General features: G+C 44.3%; 1 protein-coding gene across 1 annotated transcript; it reads left to right on the top strand.

Moving 5' to 3' along the window:
• Positions 1 to 4960: 4960 nt before the first annotated feature.
• On the top strand, positions 4961 to 16776 carry HIKESHI (heat shock protein nuclear import factor hikeshi). Its single transcript, XM_075076849.1, has 5 exons — positions 4961 to 5129; positions 5921 to 6158; positions 12264 to 12415; positions 14917 to 15035; positions 16340 to 16776. The coding sequence occupies exons 1-5, from the start codon at positions 5100 to 5102 to the stop codon at positions 16392 to 16394; spliced, it is 594 nt and encodes a 197-aa protein (XP_074932950.1). The 5' UTR covers positions 4961 to 5099; the 3' UTR covers positions 16395 to 16776.
• The last annotated feature ends 2023 nt before the right edge of the window (positions 16777 to 18799 follow it).

The following is an 18799-nucleotide window of genomic DNA, read 5'->3' on the forward strand; positions in this document are numbered from 1 at the left end:
GTGTTAAATAATCAGAATCACAGAATCATAGAATCATAGAATCCTATAAATCATAGAATCATAGAATCCTTTAGAAGAATCTACAGAATCTATAGAAGAAGAGGCGTCAAGCTCCAGAGCTTGGTGATTTATGCTCTTAGCACCTTTGGTGGTTTAATGTCCTTTTTCAGGCCTTTCGAGGAGCTGGCAACCTTGGTTTTGAGACTATTGCAAAGTGCCTTATTACCCTTATTACTCCCTTATTACACAGAGGAAGACGACATCTTGCCTCTCTTTATCCACTGATTCCTTCAGTCTGTGGAAAAGCTGCTTTTTATTTCTCCTACCCCCATCAGCCTTTTCCTCCTTCTCAAACAGCTGTGAGGAGTCAGACTCAACCACTGGCACTGCCTTAGTCCTCACCTTAACCCATACTGAAACCACACGGCTTTATCCTGGTTCCAACCTCACCAGGATGCTCTGGTGCCACCCACTTGTCTCCATTTAGCTTAAAGCACAATATATATTAAACTTTCTCTTTGCATCAGTCAGCACTCTGCTCTCTGGAACCACCCCTTTTAATTTCCCGAAGGTATGTCAGAAACAATCTCGAGGAACAACAGGAGGCATTAACAATATAGGAAGCACTTCTTGCCATGGCTGTTTTTTTCAGTTTTACATACACATGGCTTTTCAGTCACACAGATGCTCTTGTTTCTGGATGGCATAAGCTAAACTGCCCTTCTCGGTATTCAGTTTTGTACCTGCTGGCCTCAGGCAGAAATCAGCTGCTGTACCCGCTCTCCCGGCAGCAGGCTGGCATGGTTTCAAGAGAGGTGCATCTCCTGAACTGGATGCAGGGTGGAACTGGGGAGATGTTAATCCCACTGCTTTCAGGCACCAGATTTCACAGGTAGGTTGGGCACCTCATTTCTGTCAGTCATCTCGGGCATTTAAAACAAGAAGTTGCCTGCCTTCATTGAGGGCAGGAGATCCCTTACAGAGAGTAGTCAGGCAAAGTCTGGCCATTTCCCCTCACTCCCAAAGCTGGTAACATTATTACTGTGTTCGTTTTTAATTTGAATTCGATAACTGATCTTTCCAGGAGTATAATGAGATCATTTCTCTGGTGAATTGCTCCATGGACATGACAGCAGTGATCAAGAAGCAGGAGGAGGACCTTGATGTGGTCCATAATCAAGTGTGGACCCTGCTTAGTATCAGATTAAAAGAGAAATGAAAAGGTCCCCAAATCTTAACAGGTGCCTCCCTCTGCTTGAGCCTCAGCTGCCAACCTGGAGTCGGCCAATTAAAACAACTTCAATATTTCTTGAGCAAAATGTCCCATGGTGGTAGTAGTTAGTAGTAGTGGTGGTGGTGCTTGTGAGTGGCCTTTTCCCAAGGTCTCTAGTGAAGACCACAATCGTCTGCCCGACCCTGATGAAAATCTCTTTTTCTCCCAAGTTTGGAGTACGGATCAGAAGCCCTGGCTCCCCTCCCAAAAGAGCGAGCTTTGAGCCAGCAGCTTTGCTGAAGCAGCGGGCTTTCCACCTCTACACTTTGTGTGAAACACCTAGATGTTCACCTTTACACTTTGAGTGTTGGTTTCCAGCTTCTGCTACAAGCACTGGATATTCTTCAGAGCTTAAAGAGCTGATGGGCTGCTTTCAGCCTGAAGGTACAAAGCATATATACCTAGGAAGAAAGCAATGGGTATCTTTTACATATGGAAAAAAATGCATTAGAGCACTAGCATTCTTTTGAAAAGTTTGTCATTCACTTAATATATGCAACAATGCTGCTCATTTGGGCTTTTAAACTTCAAAGAATGAGTTTTCTTTTTTTTAAAATGAAGGAGAAGGCAGTATGGCACCTCCTTTTTATGGAGATTAGTATCTGAGAATAGTGCCTTTGAGGTAGTCTGTGCACATTTGGTTACCTTGTTGATTAGCGGACAAAGTTTTAAAGAATTACACTGTATAAATGGATTCTTACTTTTCATTTTATTTCTTTTCTGATCTTCCTGAGCGACTGGGCAACTGCCAACCATATCCATGTGGGAGCTCTGGGCTTCTGCATCTGCTTAAAGAATCCTGTTCTGAAAAGACATTGCATAAACCTGAATTAGAGACTATATTTTCCCTTGGAGGAAGTCCTCATCAATGTCCCCCTGTTAATTCTCTCCTAAAATCTCCTTAAAAATTAATCTTTTTCTCTGTGGTACGTTGTGACCCAGCTACTACAGGAGGGATGTCAAGAATCATACAGAACTGCTTTCTGGTAGGGTGCTGCCTTGAAGAATGGGAGTAATGGGTTCAAACCACCTCAGACTGAGGAGAGCCTAGAAACCGTATCTCCTATTTCTGAACAAGTGTGCTACCCCACAAACTGCTGGACCAGCTGTCTTGGCTTCCGTCCTTCCTTCCCTTGCTCAGTCACACCACCCCTCAGTAGGATGTTCAGCCCAAGAAGTGCCTTCAGCATGTTGAATCCCAGATAAATAAAGGAATTACTACTAAATAGGGCCACTCAGACTCATCCTTGCCATACTGTTTCCTGTTCATGGGCTCAAGGCAGAGCATCAAATCCTACTGGAAGGATTGACCTTGTGCAGTCATTAAAGAGATGTGGGAATACTGCATATTCTAAAGTGTAAAATCAAACTGAACCTAATGCTTATATGAATGTTTGCCTTTATTTTTCAAAGCTAGATGAAGGGTATGGGATGGAGGTGGGACACCTTTACCTTTTGAATGGAAGTTCATGTGAAAGATTATGAAAAATTAGTGTCAAAGCATTTAAAGCTGCTTTAGCCTCCTTCAGTTAAATCAGATTTGGTTAGGTCTAGCTTTCGAGTTTGTCTGGTAAATGGAATCAGCAGCAATGTGTGCTGAAACTGCCCTGTGGAAATCCCCTGTTTTTAGTTGCTTATTTCTTTAACCAGACATCAGCACTTTGGAGGAAAAAGACGCATTCTGGTAATCTGTTGTATTGTAGTTTTTTGTGGCATGTCTTTAAAAAATACTTAAAATTGGGTGAATGGGGAACAAAGATTGGGATTTAGGATTTAGGGAATTGTGTGAGAAATGCTGCCAGGAAAAGATACAGGTAGCAAGTAGTCAGTGGAAAAAATGAGCTTCTCAGGATGGAGACTGAAAGGGATGGCAGAAAGACAGAGGCTAAAAAGGATACAGAAAGGAATAGCCGTGAATAACTGAGAAAGGTGAAAAGCCCAGGAAGGGTCCTGGAAGCAGACTCTGGGTGGACAAAGAAACTGGGAATGGTTGTAGACAGAGGTAAACAAGACACTGCAGGGTCACAGTCTTTCCTAGGAAAATGGGGGAGGACTGGATAGACAAGCTGAAAGTGTACCGAGACTTCTCAGGACTGCAGGTAGGTCCGGAAAGGGAACTTGGGGCAGACAGAGAAGAGGGGACTGAGCCCCAGGGAGGTGAGTAGATATTTCCACTAACTATAAGATTCTTTCTTTTAATCTGGCACAGAGAACAAGCTCTGACACATTATCCCCTCTTAGCTGCACAAATGTCTATGAAACACAAATATAGGTTTCCAGTCCCTTTTCCAGTGCCACATGGCATTGAAGTAGAAAGTCTCCTATTGCTGTCATGACCTTTCCCTGTTTTTGCAAAAGTTTGAAGACGCTGAGAGGCATCAGAAGGAAGAAAGGGGTGATAGCATAGCAAAGACTGTCTGCCGATTTGCCCTTGGAAAACTAGAATCACAGAACCATTAATGTTGGAAAAGACCTCTAAGATCATCAAGTCCAACTGCCAAACCAACACCACCATGTCTCCTAAATCATGCCCTCAAGTACCATGTCTACACGTTTTTTGAACACCCCCACGGATGGTAATTCTACCACCTCCCTGGGCAGCCTCTTCCAATGCCTGACCACTCTTTCAGTAAAGAAATTCAATGTAAACCTCCTATGGTGCAGCTTGAGGCCATTTCCTCTTGACTTATCACCAGTAACTTGGGAGAAGAGACCAACACCCACCTCACTACAACCTCCTTTCAGGTAGTTGTAGAGAACAATAAGGTCTCCCCTCAGCCTCCTCTTCTCCAGGCAAAACAACCCCAGCTCCCTCAACCTCTCCTCATAAGACCTGCTCTCCAGACCCTTCACCAACTTTGTTGCCCTTCTCTGGACACGCTCCAGCATCTCAGTGTCCCTCTTGTAGTGAGGGGCCCAAAACTGAACACAGACTAGACTTGGACTAGACTTGTTTCTGTTTGTTCCCCTGCATTCATATGTGATGTTAACCAGGCCATTCGACTATCTTGCAGGCATGTGTGGAAGCTTCGATGTACACTTTGAAATCTCACTGGTCGAAGCTACTACTGAATTCGAGGAGGGTTTTGCTCTGAGCACCAAGTGCAGTGTAATGGTAGGTACTCTGAAATGGCATTGAAGATCAGTTTACACAGTATATATACATGAAGTGGGCACTTCTTCAGTGTAAACTTCCAGAATCTGAACTGTATCTGTGAGGAGAAAGAAAGTATCTTGGTAATGCAGCGTCATATAACTGCTATAGCGTCGTGTCGGTATGCATGCATGTGTAATCAGGTAGTTTTTTTGATTAACTTTTCCATTTTTTCTCTCTTTTATTTTTGAATGCAGATTTTATTTGTTCCTAATTGCTTTGGCCAATTTTACTTGGATTTAAATGCTTTGGATCTAGCCTTCCATTTGCATCATAGCCTTTCATGCGTCTTTACCTCCACAGCAAGATTGTCTTTAATTTCTAGGTACAGAAGATGCAAGATTTCCCCTGCTCTGGGAAACCGGCCACGTTTGAATCCAGAGACTAGAGCAATCGGCGGCAGCGCCGGCGAGACCCAGGGCCGCGGGAAGGAACGCCGCCCTCCCCCACCCATGAGAACTACATCTCCCGTCAGCCCCCGCGCCGCGCCGCCCGCAGAGCGGGCGCGCGTTGCACCACGGGAGTTGTAGTCCTCTCTCCGCGGTGGCCGCGCTCCGGAAGGGAACCTGTCGGCTCCGAGGTGAAGCGAGGGGGCGCCTTGATTTCCGGGAGACGGCGCAGATGGAGGCCGCGGAGTCGCGGGGTGTCTGAGGGGGATCGGCGGCCGCCGCAATGTTCGGCTGCCTGGTGGCCGGCAGGCTGGTGAGCGCTGCCCGGGCGGCGAGCGGGGCCCTGAGAGCCGCGCGGGGCCCTGAGAGCCGCACGGGGCCGGGGGAGGGCCGGCCGCTCCCCTCGCCGGGCGCTGGGCCCGGCCCGCCGCTGGCCCCGGCAGGGGGGGCATTGCCCCCCTCAAGCCCGCCCGGCGCCTCGGCTGGCCCCGGCCCCGCATCCCCAGAGGCAGCGGGACCGTAGGGCCTCGCTGCCGGCAGGCGGTCACCGTCCTCTCTCCTAACGGAGCGGCTCGGGCTCCTCAGGGACAAGCCGGGAGCTTAAAACAACCTTTTTAAGGCTAGACTGTGCGTTGGCCGCAAGGATGCGGCATGTCGGGTGAAGAGGAGGGTATCTTTTGCTCTGGCATTCAGCCATCCTTCTGCTGCCTGTCTCAAGGTTTATTGTATTTCCTATGTGAACAGGTTTCCATGATCCTGGGGTTGTGCCAGCCAGGTGGTCAACAGCCACTGCTTATAGACTTGGCAACCTCTTCTGCACTCTATTTTCCTCCTACGCACATGGGGAGCGAAGGTATTCTGATCCTGTAGTCCCGGGTGGGATATACGTTCAGTGCAGGTAGAACAAGACTGTTGTGCCTTTTTAGTACAATTTTTTCCAGTTGTTCTTCTGCTGTGTTTGACTTTTATCTGGCTCTTTTTAGGTTAGTACGTTCCTTGCTTTTTGTTACATTCCACTTTAGGTGTATTTCTGTAAAAGGAAATTCACAGTTAACAGTCAATGATGAAAAACAGTAATACTAATAAAGGATTTGTTCTCTTTAGGTACAAGCAGCTCCCCAGCAAGTGGCCGAAGACAAATTTGTATTTGATTTACCGGACTATGAAAACATCAACCATGTAGTGGTCTTCATGCTGGGAACAATACCATTTCCAGAAGGAATGGGAGGATCTGTCTATTTTTGTTATCCGGACCAGAGCGGGATGGCAGTGTGGCAGCTGCTGGGGTTTGTCACTAATGAGAAGCCAAGTGCCATCTTCAAAATTTCTGGTCTGAAATCTGGTAAGACTGGTAGAACATAGCAGTTGGTGAAACAGCTGTGTTCCTGCATGCATGAGGGGATAAATGTTTGAAGTTGGTTTTGAACAAAAAGCTACTTGAAAAGACAGACCTTTGTGTGTTTTCAGGCAGTTCCTAGTGGATGTGGTACTAGAAGCAGTCTGTCAGCTTTATGTAAGTCTGTCTGTATACTAATGTTCCTAGCAAAATTTCTCTCATCTCTTGTATGTGGCATTGATCTGGAAATCTCTCTGAGCAGGCTTGGCATGTGTTCCAGTGCTTCTGCATAGAGAACCTGGGGAAGAATGATCCTGTAACTTCCATAGCGTGGTTTTTAGGCATTTGTCTAGACGTGCCTGCAGTGTTTTCTTTCAGCTTCCGCTGCTAAGCAGTTGCGTTCTTTGTAGCACAGAGGCAAGTTTTGTAACCAGTGAAGTCTGACGCAGTGATTTCAGTTAACTGCTCCCTGCTCAGCTGCTGTTGCGCTATATAATTGTCCAGTAGATGGTGTCATCATTGGAAAGCAGCTTTCCCAACGTTTTAGCATTTTTGATACAGATCTGAGTCTGAGAAGTCTGACTCATATAGGAGCCAGAGAATGCTGGTGCTACCTGAAGTGAGTGTGGGTGTGTTTTCCTAAATACATGGGGTTTTGCCGTGCATATTATAAAAATGATGAAGCACCCCAAAGGCACACCTTTGCCTTAATAAAGGGACAGATATGTTAGTCCAGTTGCTTAAAGTGTTGTCGTGATAAAACACACATCTTTTCTAGGCTTCATTGTAGTCTACAGCCTTAACTTGAATCTCTGCTTAGTTAAGCGTTGAGATTGCTGAGATAAAATGTATTAACTCATAACATGGCATGCTTTCTTTTGCATCAGTCCTGGGTGGCAGTGTGACATGAGATTAGGGCTCTCAAGGTGCAGAGCAAAATGAATACTGATCATATATGTTCCTCAAAAGGTAGGCTTTCTTCAGAAGAGAGGACAGCCACAGGAAGGGGTTGGTGGGGCATGTTTTTGAATATTCCAAAGTTGTGTGGTTAGTGAAACAGCAAAGTGTATCGCCGGTTCTTTTGCTGTACATTTCTCATGCTTGAAAGATGTACTGTATTACATATGCATTCAGACAGCTTTGTAGGAAAACACATTTTCATTTTGCATGATTAGCCATAATTTCCAAGTAAGGGCTGCTCTTGAGGAGGAACGGTGACTTGGTTGAATGCATTTGCAATGCTGTGAGGCAGTGCTGTGCTTGATCTGAACGACAGAGAGCTCTGCCGTTCCCATTGTTGGCTACAGCTTATCTCTGCCTGTACAGTCAGTATAAGCTGCATAGCCTTAGCTTCCATGACCATAAACAACTGTATGATGGAGAAGACTATGAGGCTGTAGAAAGGGGAGACCAGAGAGGGGTTACAGAGAGCTGGAATCATCAAGAGACGTTAGACTGTTGAAATCTGCAGTTTGGGTTTAATCTCTTGAGAGGAACAAATTTGTGTCCCTGTTTGTCAGCTCCCTGTGAAGCAGTAGTTGTAGCAGAGTTTCATGCTGTGTGGTGAATAGGGCCAGCATGATTCTCACATGGACATACGTGGCCAGCTGAAGTGATGTGGTGTTTTATTACACAGACTTTGGGAAAGGTTAAAGGTATCATTTGTAACTCTTATGTTAAGTTTATGTTCAGTGTCTGAAATGCCCTGGAAATGTACAGGTTTTGTGATGTGTGTAACTTGCCCACAGTGCGTGTTGTTGTAAGGGCTGGTCAGGCTGTTCAATACAGTGTCTGGGGATGTGGTGTTGGACTTCTGGACTGTGAGGGTCAAGTAAAATGGCGTTGCTCCAGGTATTTTTGTTTACTTCTCTTCTCCTTCCTGTCCCATGCTCGCTTAGGAAAGCCAATGCAGGTGAACACTGCAGTGTTTCCAAGTGGGATACCAGAAGGCTGTCTCAATAGATTAACTAAAGGGGAAATCATTTTTGTGGAATACAGCCTTCAACGTCAAAGTGATTTGTGGAGTAGAGACTAAATTAAAAACCTGGACACTTTCCTTGACTACAGGTCCTATTTAAACATGAGTAACCCTCTTTAAGTAAGAGGTTTCCAGATTGGGCCTTGAAGGTCACAGGAATGTCATAGTACCCTCTAAAAGATTCCCGAAGAGCTCCTCTGTAATCAGGAAAAATTTGTTGAATTGTATTCTATAGTAGTCTCAGTACAAACTTAATATATCTAAAACCAGGCTTTTCTATTGTTCTTCTTGCTAACATTTAACTATTCTTAAAAGCTGTGCTGTGATGCTAGAGATACAAGTGCTTATGTGGTTTGTGTGGGGGGGAGTTTGCTGCTTTTTTGCCCCCTTGATTTAGTGAGGGAAGCCTTGCATCCGGTGATATTGATTATAAGTCTAGGAGTCAAAGGCCCAAAGTGCTAGCACTATGACATGTTTCTTTCTGAGGATTAACTATCATGTAAGATAGTGAGTGGCTTTGCAGTAAGCATTAAATCTGCATTTTATATTTTCTCTTCAGAAGCAATCTTCATGTTTGCTGGAAATAAGACTATTATATCAATTCTGCTCCCAAAAACTGGTAGATGCTTTTCATGCTAAAAGCCAAATAATGTGTGTTTGAGGCTTTGGGTTTTTCTGGTCATTTGCCCACCCCGCAGTGGGATGACAGTCAATATGTATTCTTTCAGTTTCTTACTCCTCCCACTTCAGGATTTTTCATTACAGGTGAAACATTTAACAGCCTACATGTAGTCAAGGCAGAATAGAATATTTCTGGCTTTAACAAAGCTGAGTGGCTTCTCTAGTGCCGAGAGGAATGAAGTAGCAATATACCTTTGTGAAAGAGGCTAAGCTGATCTCTCGAAATTGTGCAAATTCTGCACTTGTGTAATAAGCTGCAGCTGTAACGAAATGTTGTGATAAGATCCCTTGGTGCCTGCTGGAGCTGCACTAGTAGTGCTGACTCCATTCATTAAGGTCACTGGCATTCCTGATGGAATCACTCTGAGCTTTATCGCTCAACACAAGGAATTTTGGTCAGGTCTCATGGTGTGGCTGGAGAGTTCAAGTTTTTTGCGTGGGTTCCTGATGCCCTCGCAGAGCATGACTGCTCTCGGAAGGCAAGACACAGGTTCTGCTGGTTCTTGCCACAGGTGATATGTTCAGGTTGCTTTGGAAAATGTTGTGGATAGAATGTTTTGCTGGCCTTCCTTCGAAAAGCAGGAAGTTACGCTGCAGGGAAGCAGTTTGGGCCTAGGGAATCAAGCTGTAGAAGAGTGCCAGAGCTGGCCGTTGTCACTGTTACTGGCTTGTCTGTACTTTCAGATCTGGAGAGGCATAATGGCTGGTAACACTTTCACGCATTGCACATACATGCAGTTATATATTCTTCTCTGTCTGTTGTTTTACTGATTGAGAGTAGATGAATTTGATGTGATTGTGCATAAAGAAGGGGCTTAGGAATACTCCTTGCCTTGGAATTGTAGGGCTTTTTTATTTTCCAGTGGTGCCCCTTTGACTGGGATTTTGCATCCGTACTGGAAGTATGTTGACAAGTTACAGGATAGCCTTTTCCATTACAGACTTTTTCTGCTGTGCAGCATGCAATGATGTCTGTGATCTTTTTTCCACTTACAAATATACAGAATCCCAGGTTGGAAGGGACCTCAGGGATCATTTAGTCCAACCTTTCTAGGAAGAGCACAGTCTAAACAAGATAGCCCAGCACCCTGTCCAGACGACTCTTGAAGGTGTCCAACATGGCCGAGTCAACCACTTCCCTGGGGAGATTATTCCAATGGTTGACTGTCCTCAGCGTGAAAAATTTCCCTCTCATGTCCAATCGGAATCTCCCCAAGAGCAACTTGTATCCATTCCCCCTTGTCGTCTCCATGTGACTCCGTGTAAAAAGGGAGTCTCCATCTTGTTTGTAACTACCCCTTAAGTACTGGTACACGGTGATGAGATCCCCTCTGAGCCTCCTTTTCTCAAGGCTGAACAAACCCAGTTCTCCCAGCCTATCCTCATATACCCTCTGATATAACATCTGCATTTGAGGCCTACACATGGGCAAGATTTTTGACACGGTTGGACTGAAAGGCAGTGAGAGCTCACTGTCTTGTGTCAGGGGTTCAGTGAAGGGAAAGAAAGGGAAGGAAAATACTTTTCTGATTGTAGTTGCTCTGCTATGATGTAGTATGTTGGAGATTGTAGGGTCTGAATGTAAAAACCTGAGCTTGTATTTCAGTACTGATGAACACACTGTGTTCTCTGTATTTGTAAGGTTTAGAATGTTGATTGCAAGAGCCCAGCATTGAAAATGTGGCGTATGTTTCAGTTGGTGTAAAGGTGGCAGGGGATGCATCTTTCCAAGAGAGTGGTTTCATGGGAGTGCATGCAAAGTGACAGAATGGATGTATTTTATTATTTGGATCATGATTGTCGTCTTAAAGTAATGATGTATTCTGACGGAACCTGTTGCTTGAGGGTATTATATTTTTATGGTAAATGTCAGCTTCTCAGGTGAAGATGTTACAAGATGTAAAACTTCTACTGGGTCTATTGCTATTGGGATTTTTAGTAATGAACTTGGATGATATTTGGTTTCTGATAGCTTTTCTCTTTCTTTCTGTAATAAATTTTACCTTTATCAAGTAAGAATTTATCTACAGTAAAGGTTGAGCTCATACAGCAATGGCATATCTCAAAAATGCTTCTAAAGAGCACTTCAGCAGATGAACTCCCTTCTTATTGGCCTTATGTTAAAGGAACATTTCAGTGGAGAGTGCTTTACTCGTAAATGTAACACTATGTAGGAGCTGTAGGATCTGGAGTGAGGGCTGACACTTGGCATCAGTTGAGAAGGGTACTGGGATTTTGGATGAGCTTTCCGTGGGGGTTGGAGGTTGGTGTCTTTGCAGTAATGCCTTGCATCTCTGCAGGAGAATGGGCAAGTTTCTGAGATCGTCAGTTTTCGAGCCTCAATTCGGCTTCTCAAACTCGTGCTGGTTTTGCTGGCTGAGTTTTTGACCATGGAACAAAGTCAAATGGTGCTTTAGATTTCAGTTAGCTTTTCTTGCAAGCTTTTCTTCTCAAGATAGTGTTGACTGGTCTATAGGACAGCTCTTAATTAGCTTTCCTTTCTCCTGATAGTAAAAGGCTAGAAAGTGCTACTGAAACATCACTTCTGCGTGAAGAGGATACTTGTCTATTATGTTGACTCAAACATTTATTATTTTTTTACTAATAGTATTGTGGTCCCCCAGACCTTTCTCCTGTATCTTCCTTTGCAGATGCTTACAGAGAGGAGTGCATGATTTAAGTGACTCTAGATGCCTGTCATTGTTTGCAGAGCCCCTAGCTGAAGCTAGGACTGAAAGTACTGGTTAATACTCAGTTGAGAAAGGTCAGAAGTGATGGCAGGGGACTGGGATGATGCCTGTATGAGTGGTATGCAATTTGGGGATGTTTTTCTGCCCAATTAATTGTTTCTTTTGTGGCTTTGCAAAGTCAGAGGCCTTTCTGTTCAGTGTCTGTTCCTTTGACCTTTGCTGCAGTTGGTGGTTTTGAGCAGTTCAGATGAGACCTGGGGCTGCCCGGCCCTCCACAGGGATAGCTTCTTGGAGTAATGTTCTCTATTTTTCAGTATACAAACAGGTTCACAAGCATCTGGTTTGAATGAGTGACTCAAACAACTGTGCAGCAATGCTGCATGTTTCCTGTTTAGCTGCATGTGAGTTAAAGGGTTGGTTCCTATAGAGAAAGATTCTGCTGTCTTTTACTCACAGACTATATCTCCTGTTGAATCCATTTACCTCATAGGGAGCTTTAAAGTTCTAGTTTTCCTTTTTTTTTTTTTTAGAATTTCCTTAAGATCTGCTGTGATTTCTATCTGTACATAGTGCACTGTCTCAGCTGTTGTGTTTGTATATGCGTGTGCCTGTCCTTGGACTGCCTGATTCTTCTGTATTTCTGAGGTAGGGAGATCTCTGGTGGGAGCTGAGGAATACCTTCTACAGAAGAAACACAGTGATTTAAGTAACACAGTCTTCACATGTCTGCCAAGTCTAACATGTGCTGTTTGGTGCTTTCAGGGAAGGGAAGTCAACATCCCTTTGGTGCCATGAACCTCCCTCAGACACCAACGGTGGCCCAGATTGGGATCTCAGTGGAACTGCTGGAGAACCTGGCCCAGCAGACTCCTGTTGCAAATGCTGCTGTGTCATCAGTAGATTCATTCACGGAGGTAGCTTGGTCATTCTGTTTTCAGAAAGTCTCTGCACTACAGAAGTCTTAAAAATTAAGCCTCTGAAGAACTAATTTTAAAAAAAAAAGCTGCTGTGGGTGGCTATAGGGTTGTAACCAACCTAACGGTTGTCAAATCCTTTGGTTGGATGCTTTGATATTTTGAGGTTGCTTTTTCTTGCACTGGAAAACTGTCTCCCATAAAGGATTGGATTTTGCGTGCTCAGTGGAATCAGGCCAATAGACTCAATTGTGCCAATGTCACTCTACTGTAAAAATATTTATGATATTTCCTTATACAAGCAGCTACAACTAAAAGCATGTAACAGACAGTGGCTCTCTGGTGATCTGTAGGTGCTGGAACTCCAGCGTACAGACTTGCAGGGATGGTCAAAAATTACTCCAAAGTCAAGGCAGACGTGGGCATGGATGCAGACAGACATCCAGGTGTACCGCTGACCCTTCAGAAATCCTTCTGATGTAGTTCTGCAGAACTACAGGATCACGCCCTCTCCCACAGAAAGATGTGGGGGTTTATTCTTTTTTTGTTGGTTTTTTTTTTTCCCCTTTCCAGTTCTTTCCCTGTGGACCAGGCCTTGGGCTGCAACACTTGCCATTTTTTTTCCCAGCCTGTTAGTCTGAACCTCTGGAAATCCTCAGCCAGCGCTGGCAGTTAGCTGGCCATCTAACAGCAATTCAAGGCAAACTAGATCTGCATGGCAGGTCTTGATTTCCCTACCACTGGTGGTTCTGGCATTACCTTCTACCATTTCAGAAGTTGGTGAGGCTTTTCTTGAGGCTTTTTTATTTTGCTCGCTTTCCTTACAGACACTTGCTGAGGTAGATTGATAATTGAACAGTAATGCTGATAATGAAGCTGATGTCCTTTGGCAGTTTAGCTCCAAATAGGTAAGGTCTTTTGGAGAAAGGTATCACGACTAGGAGTTGACCAACAGCTATTTTTATATACTACGGCTAACTGAGCTTTTCTGGAGTTGTTAGGGGCAAATTGCATCTAAATAGTAGTTCTGATTCCACTAATTTTTATAATAGCAGTAAAGTCATGAGGTAATAAGTTGCCACTTGAGGTCATTTGCAAGGTGGCTGGTGGATTTTTCTGGCAATAGTATTTAAAGAAAAAAAAAATCACCTTGTGATTGCATAACATTTTTACAAATGTTATTTCCAGTTAGGTGGATTTTTCTATTAAAGAAGAGTAGCATCTTAACTGAGCCTGTATGTTGCTTTCAAGGAATGCAGTTGAGCCAAAGGTTGAAGTAATAGTTACTCCCATAGAGAAAATGTATGAAGTCATAGCTGAAGGAAACCTTTGAGGGAGTAGATAGCAGAGGAAGGGGGTATGACTAATGGCTTTAATTTAATACTTGACATCACCTTCTGGAACTGCTACATTGTAGCAATAAAAGTATTTTTTAAAGGCAAAATCATCTGTTGCTGCTCAAAATTAAGGGCTTGTTCTCCCACTACATTGTCAGTAAGTTTTATGAAATTTTATGATTGTATGTATGTTTTATATATATATAGTTATATTATTAAAAGTTGTATGAAATAAAGTGGGACAAAACCAGAGTTCTGCATGTGAGCGGGGTGAGACTGAGGGTAGGCTCCTGGGTTCTAGGGCATCAGTTCTTCCACTCCTTTTGTCAGAGCAGGTGGAGGGAAGCACAAGAGTGTGCATATATTGCCCCAGGCTCTGTTTTCCTCCGTCATTTCACTGTCTATGAATATAGTTTGTTCTTCCACCAAAACAGTGCTTTTTTTTTTTTTTTTATTTTTTTAAATAAAAGAATAGGGGAAAGGAGGAGGTACCAGACTGGCCAGGATGTCCTACAGCCTCATCCTCTGCACACAGGGCTTAGTGCTTCTTGGTTTCTCATTCACTCTTTTACTTCCTTATTCCTACAGTTTAGGAGTTTCCTGTGCTTCTTTTTCATATTTTTCCAAGCCAGATCTTGTGGCAGAGGATGCCAGGATAGCAGCTTTCAGTGCTGAAAGCTAAGAGAAGTTTCCCGGTCACTGGAGTCTGACAGTGAGTTGTAACATAACGAGGCAGACTGCAGGCTTTTCAGCTGGGTTACCAACTAGAGTCTTGCTGTGAGCTGGAATGGCAGCTTTGACCTGGTCTACAGTTCTTCTGATGGTTTAATTTGGAGGAGAGGGACAGATCTTGTCACAAGATGAAAATGTTCTTCACAAAGCTGTTTATGCAGTTGGATGAAATTGGGCAGGGAGAGAGCGAGTGAAGATTCTGAAAATGATCTCTGGATGCTGGGTGGATCTGGGGGCAAGACTGAGAGTTAGGATGTTTTGATCAGTTTAAAATGGATGTCCTTGGACCTACTACATCCGCTTTCTCGTTGTGTTTTAGATGACAAAACTAATTTTACTTCATATAGGAGTTGCATATCTGTTAAACTTTTGAATAAAAATTCAAACTGAAAATAGAACTTACTTAAAATGTCTTTTTTATTTTTATTTCAGTTCACTCAGAAGATGCTGGATAACTTCTATAACTTTGCTTCCTCGTTCGCCGTTACTCAGGCACAGATGACCCCAAATCCTTCTGAAGCTTTCATTCCTGCAAATGTAGTTCTGAAATGGTAATGGCGATGATCTCTAGTAACAAGTGTTCTTTTTTTCTAGCCATTAAACCAGCTGATTTCTAAATATTGAACTACTGTCATGCTGTTCAGTGAGACAATGCAAAAATGTTTAAAAGTGTTTGTTGTTATTTTTCTCTAAGTAAAGAGAGGTTTTATCCGCTGTTTTTATATTTATTTGTCAGCACCTTCGTATCAATTTTTTGTTAGGACAGTGTTACACAGCCTATGAAATTTTTTTGCTTCTAGAAATGTCACCCTTTACATATCACAGAATCACAGAAAGGCAGGGGTTGGAAGGGACCTCTGGAGATCATCCCGTCCCACCCCCTGCTTGAGCAGGCACACCCAGAGCAGGGGGCACAGGAACGCGTCCAGGCGGGGTGTGAATGTCTCCAGGGAAGGGACCCCACAGCCTCCCTGGGCAGCCTGTGCCCCTGCTCTGGCACCCGCACAGGAAAGGAGTTCTTTCTCATATTGAGGTGGAACTTCCTGTGTTCCAGCTTGTGCCCGTTGTCCCTTGGCCTGTCATTGGTGCCCCATCCCCTTGACACCCACCCTTTAGATATTTATGAGTATTGACAAGGTCCTCCCTGCAGCCCCCTCTTCCTCACCTGTGAGCAGGTTAGATGTAGCTTGCTGGGAAGCAATCCTGAATTGGAGGCTGTGGTCTCCGTGCAAACCTGCTCGAGTCTGTCAGGCCTGCTAGCTTGTGTCCGCTGTCCCGTGAACTGAGAGGTGCTAAGCTGGCTCTGGGCACCCGAGGTGGAGCAGCGCTGAAGGGTTAGTACGGGGACAGCTGAACTGGATCCAGAAGCAGTGGTGTTACCTTGTCTTTCCTGGTATGCCAGTGTATCCCTAAACGGCGTGAGGTTTTTTGGTTTGGTTTTGCTGGAGTTTCTTCTGTGAGATACCTGGCCTGATCACTAGGATGATGGGCAGCCTCAGACTCGCACTTCTACCTGCACGAACTTTGATTTCCCAGCGCAAAAAATGTTATGCACAGAATAGCTTCTTCTAACTCACTTAAAATTTTACTTAGCTTGAATAAGCATCCTCTGGGATACTGCTTCAACAAAATACATATTGTGGTTGAAACACACAAGTCTCACTGAATATTCTTTATATGGAATCAGAAAGCAGGATTTGGGATTTACTCACGGCCTGGTGGAGTAGATGTAATTTATCAAGTTCTCTGCATAGACTAAATTATTTGTATCATTTTTTTAAGCTATTTTATTTGCATATTTGCAGCAGCATCTGTTTTTTTGGTTTTTTGTTTATTTCTTTGGTTTTTTTTCTAGGTATGAGAACTTCCAGAGACGCCTGACACAGAACCCTCTCTTCTGGAAAACATAAACTTAAATTGTGCCCTTTGAAGCGCTTTCTAAACAGTGTTACCTGAAAGATGCAGCAAGTAACTTCACTGGAGAGGTTTTTTTTTGGGGGGGGGGGGCAAAAAAAACGATTAGTCTGAATAGACAAACTTGTAACTTTTGTATGACTCTTGAAAACTATTTAAAATTGAAGTCTGTGAAAACTACTTGCCTATGCGTGTTTTCTACTTGGCTGCAACAAGAAATCAGTGTTGCCTGTGCATGCGTAGGAACATTCTTTTGAAACCGCATTTAAAGTGGGAGAAATAACGAGAAGAAAAATGTCAGCACTGTTTCATGCTTGTGTGATGTTTTGAGGTGTTTAGTTGTAACAAAATAAATGTAGTTTTTCCTTCTTTATCTCATTCTGAAGGGTGATCAGGCAACTGAGGATATGCTGATGGTTTTCCTGCTGGTACTTACACTGTAAATTCTTTCACTTTGTGGACAGCCAATATTCTTGTCCTCAGCTCAGAGAGGGAAATACTATTGTACCCTTTATTTTTGGCGTGAAGACGCTGTTGAACTTGATCTCAGGGCACCTGTCTCTACCTTTTCCTGTATGCAAGTGTAATGAAGAGAAATCTTTGGGGACTCTTTCCCTGCTGCAAGTCAAATAGCTTTGAAATGGCTGTTACGGGCCAGTTCAGAGTTGTGGATTTGTACTTTGCAGCCCTGGACTGTTCAGTGAGGTGAGAGCTGCTGGATTATTGACAGTGGAGGTATTTGATGGATTTGTCTTTCTCTTCAGCTCTCTCTAGTAACAGTGTGAAGAATGATGTGGAGAAGAAAAATTAGTATAATGGTTCTTAGCATCTGGAAGATTTTTTTCTGTGAGGAAAATGGCTTATATCAAAACGTTACAGTTTTTTCCAAGGATTTGGGAGGTATAGTTTCCATTGTTTGAGAGGAAGCTATTACGTTCTGCTTTAAGGAACTCATTGCAGTGCAGTGAACTGAAGATTGTTCCGACTAACCCATGAGCCTCTCCTGGACTCCTTTGAAGGTGCCTGTGATTCTACTCAGAACTTCCAACAGAGCATGTCCATAGCCTCCATCAAAACAAGGAATGTAGCTCTAAATTCTTCTGCAGGGGTTGGGAGAAGCTGATGTCTCTTCAGTTTGGTAAGAGAAGGTATCCTTTCTTCAGTAGTTTCCACTATTTAATGCTCCAGAAGGTAGAATGTCCCTAGAAGTGCTGCAGTGAAGAAACAGCTTTGTTTCCAAGCACCCTCGTCTGTTGTAGATGCCTTGTTTGAAGTAGGTTTGCCATCCCCGCGGTCTGTTTTCCTACGTCTCACATTGGGGCAGCCATGTATGAAGGAAGCGGTGAGAGAGAAAGCAGGGGGAGACCTTATTTCTTTCCACGCCTGCCAGCTGTTGATGTGTGAGAGAGGGGGCATGGGTGTTTGCCGAAAAAAGGATGGAGAACCCGGTGCTTTTGAAATGCCTAGGTGTGACTGATGGGTAAAGGAGGATAGTTATCCCTCTGAGTGGGTTCCAGCCATCCTCTTTGTGTGCATCATCCCATTCTCTGTTGCTGGCATCCGTTTCCTCGAGGAGACGCTGCTCTAAAGCCCTCCAAGGGGAAGCGCACCGTGCTCCTGGGCTGGGGCTCACTGTCTGCAACCCAGTTACAGCCTTGTAACCGAGTTTTATGTCCTACTTGCACAAAATTCCAGCAAATGGTTTCTTGTGTGGAAATATTTTAGTACAGAGGGTGCGGAAGTTAATTTTCTGATAAGCTGTTTTATGTTTTTCCCTCACCATTAGACCCTATGGACACGTTCGTGATGGGTTTGCGTAATTGTGGAAATAATGATGGTGAAAGGAAGTAAGTGTCTCTGTGTGGGAGGAAACCTCTCGGCTTATTTCAGGCTCTGAGGAAGGGACCATCAGAGAGCGCTCAGCTGCTCCTTCCTGACGCTGTAGAAACAACCCTCTTGTTTATTCATTCAGAGAGAGAAAACGTGCTCCTCCGGCAGGGGAGGCCACAGCCCCTCCTGTGACCCATGGGTGGTGGTGGGGTTCCTTGTGACCCAGTGGCTTTGGCTGCCCAGCCCTGTTCCCACCTGCCTGCATGTCGCTGGGAGGTGCTGGTGCTGCCTGCTGCTCTCACAGTTGCTTTTCTCTTGAGCTGCTTTGCCATGAAGGAGAAGGGAGGCAGGGAGGTAGCACTGGAGGGCTTTCTGTCAAGTGTAGAGGAGGTGTGGAGGAGGTTTGCAGTAGCACAGGTGAGAAATACCTGCCCTTTCAGGTCCAGGCACTAACCTAGAGTGTGGGTGTGACAAACCTGGACTGACTTTCTGGCCCCAGGAAGGTGACTTCAAGGCATCTGGAAGAGTCTTGGTTTCAACACTCACATCTCGCTCACACTCACGACCAAAG

This window comes from Phalacrocorax aristotelis, chromosome 1 (genome assembly GCF_949628215.1).
Source record: "Phalacrocorax aristotelis chromosome 1, bGulAri2.1, whole genome shotgun sequence".
Lineage (NCBI taxonomy): Eukaryota > Metazoa > Chordata > Aves > Suliformes > Phalacrocoracidae > Phalacrocorax > Phalacrocorax aristotelis.

What these genes read in the sequence shown, in the direction of transcription:
- HIKESHI (XM_075076849.1), top strand. Translation starts at nt 5,100, where the DNA reads ATGTTCGGCTGCCTGGTGGCCGGCAGGCTG. An exon ending in GCCTGGTGGCCGGCAGGCTG is followed by an intron (nt 5,130 to 5,920) that starts GTGAGCGCTGCC and finishes TGTTCTCTTTAG; the next exon opens with GTACAAGCAGCTCCCCAGCA. An exon ending in AATTTCTGGTCTGAAATCTG is followed by an intron (nt 6,159 to 12,263) that starts GTAAGACTGGTA and finishes TGGTGCTTTCAG; the next exon opens with GGAAGGGAAGTCAACATCCC.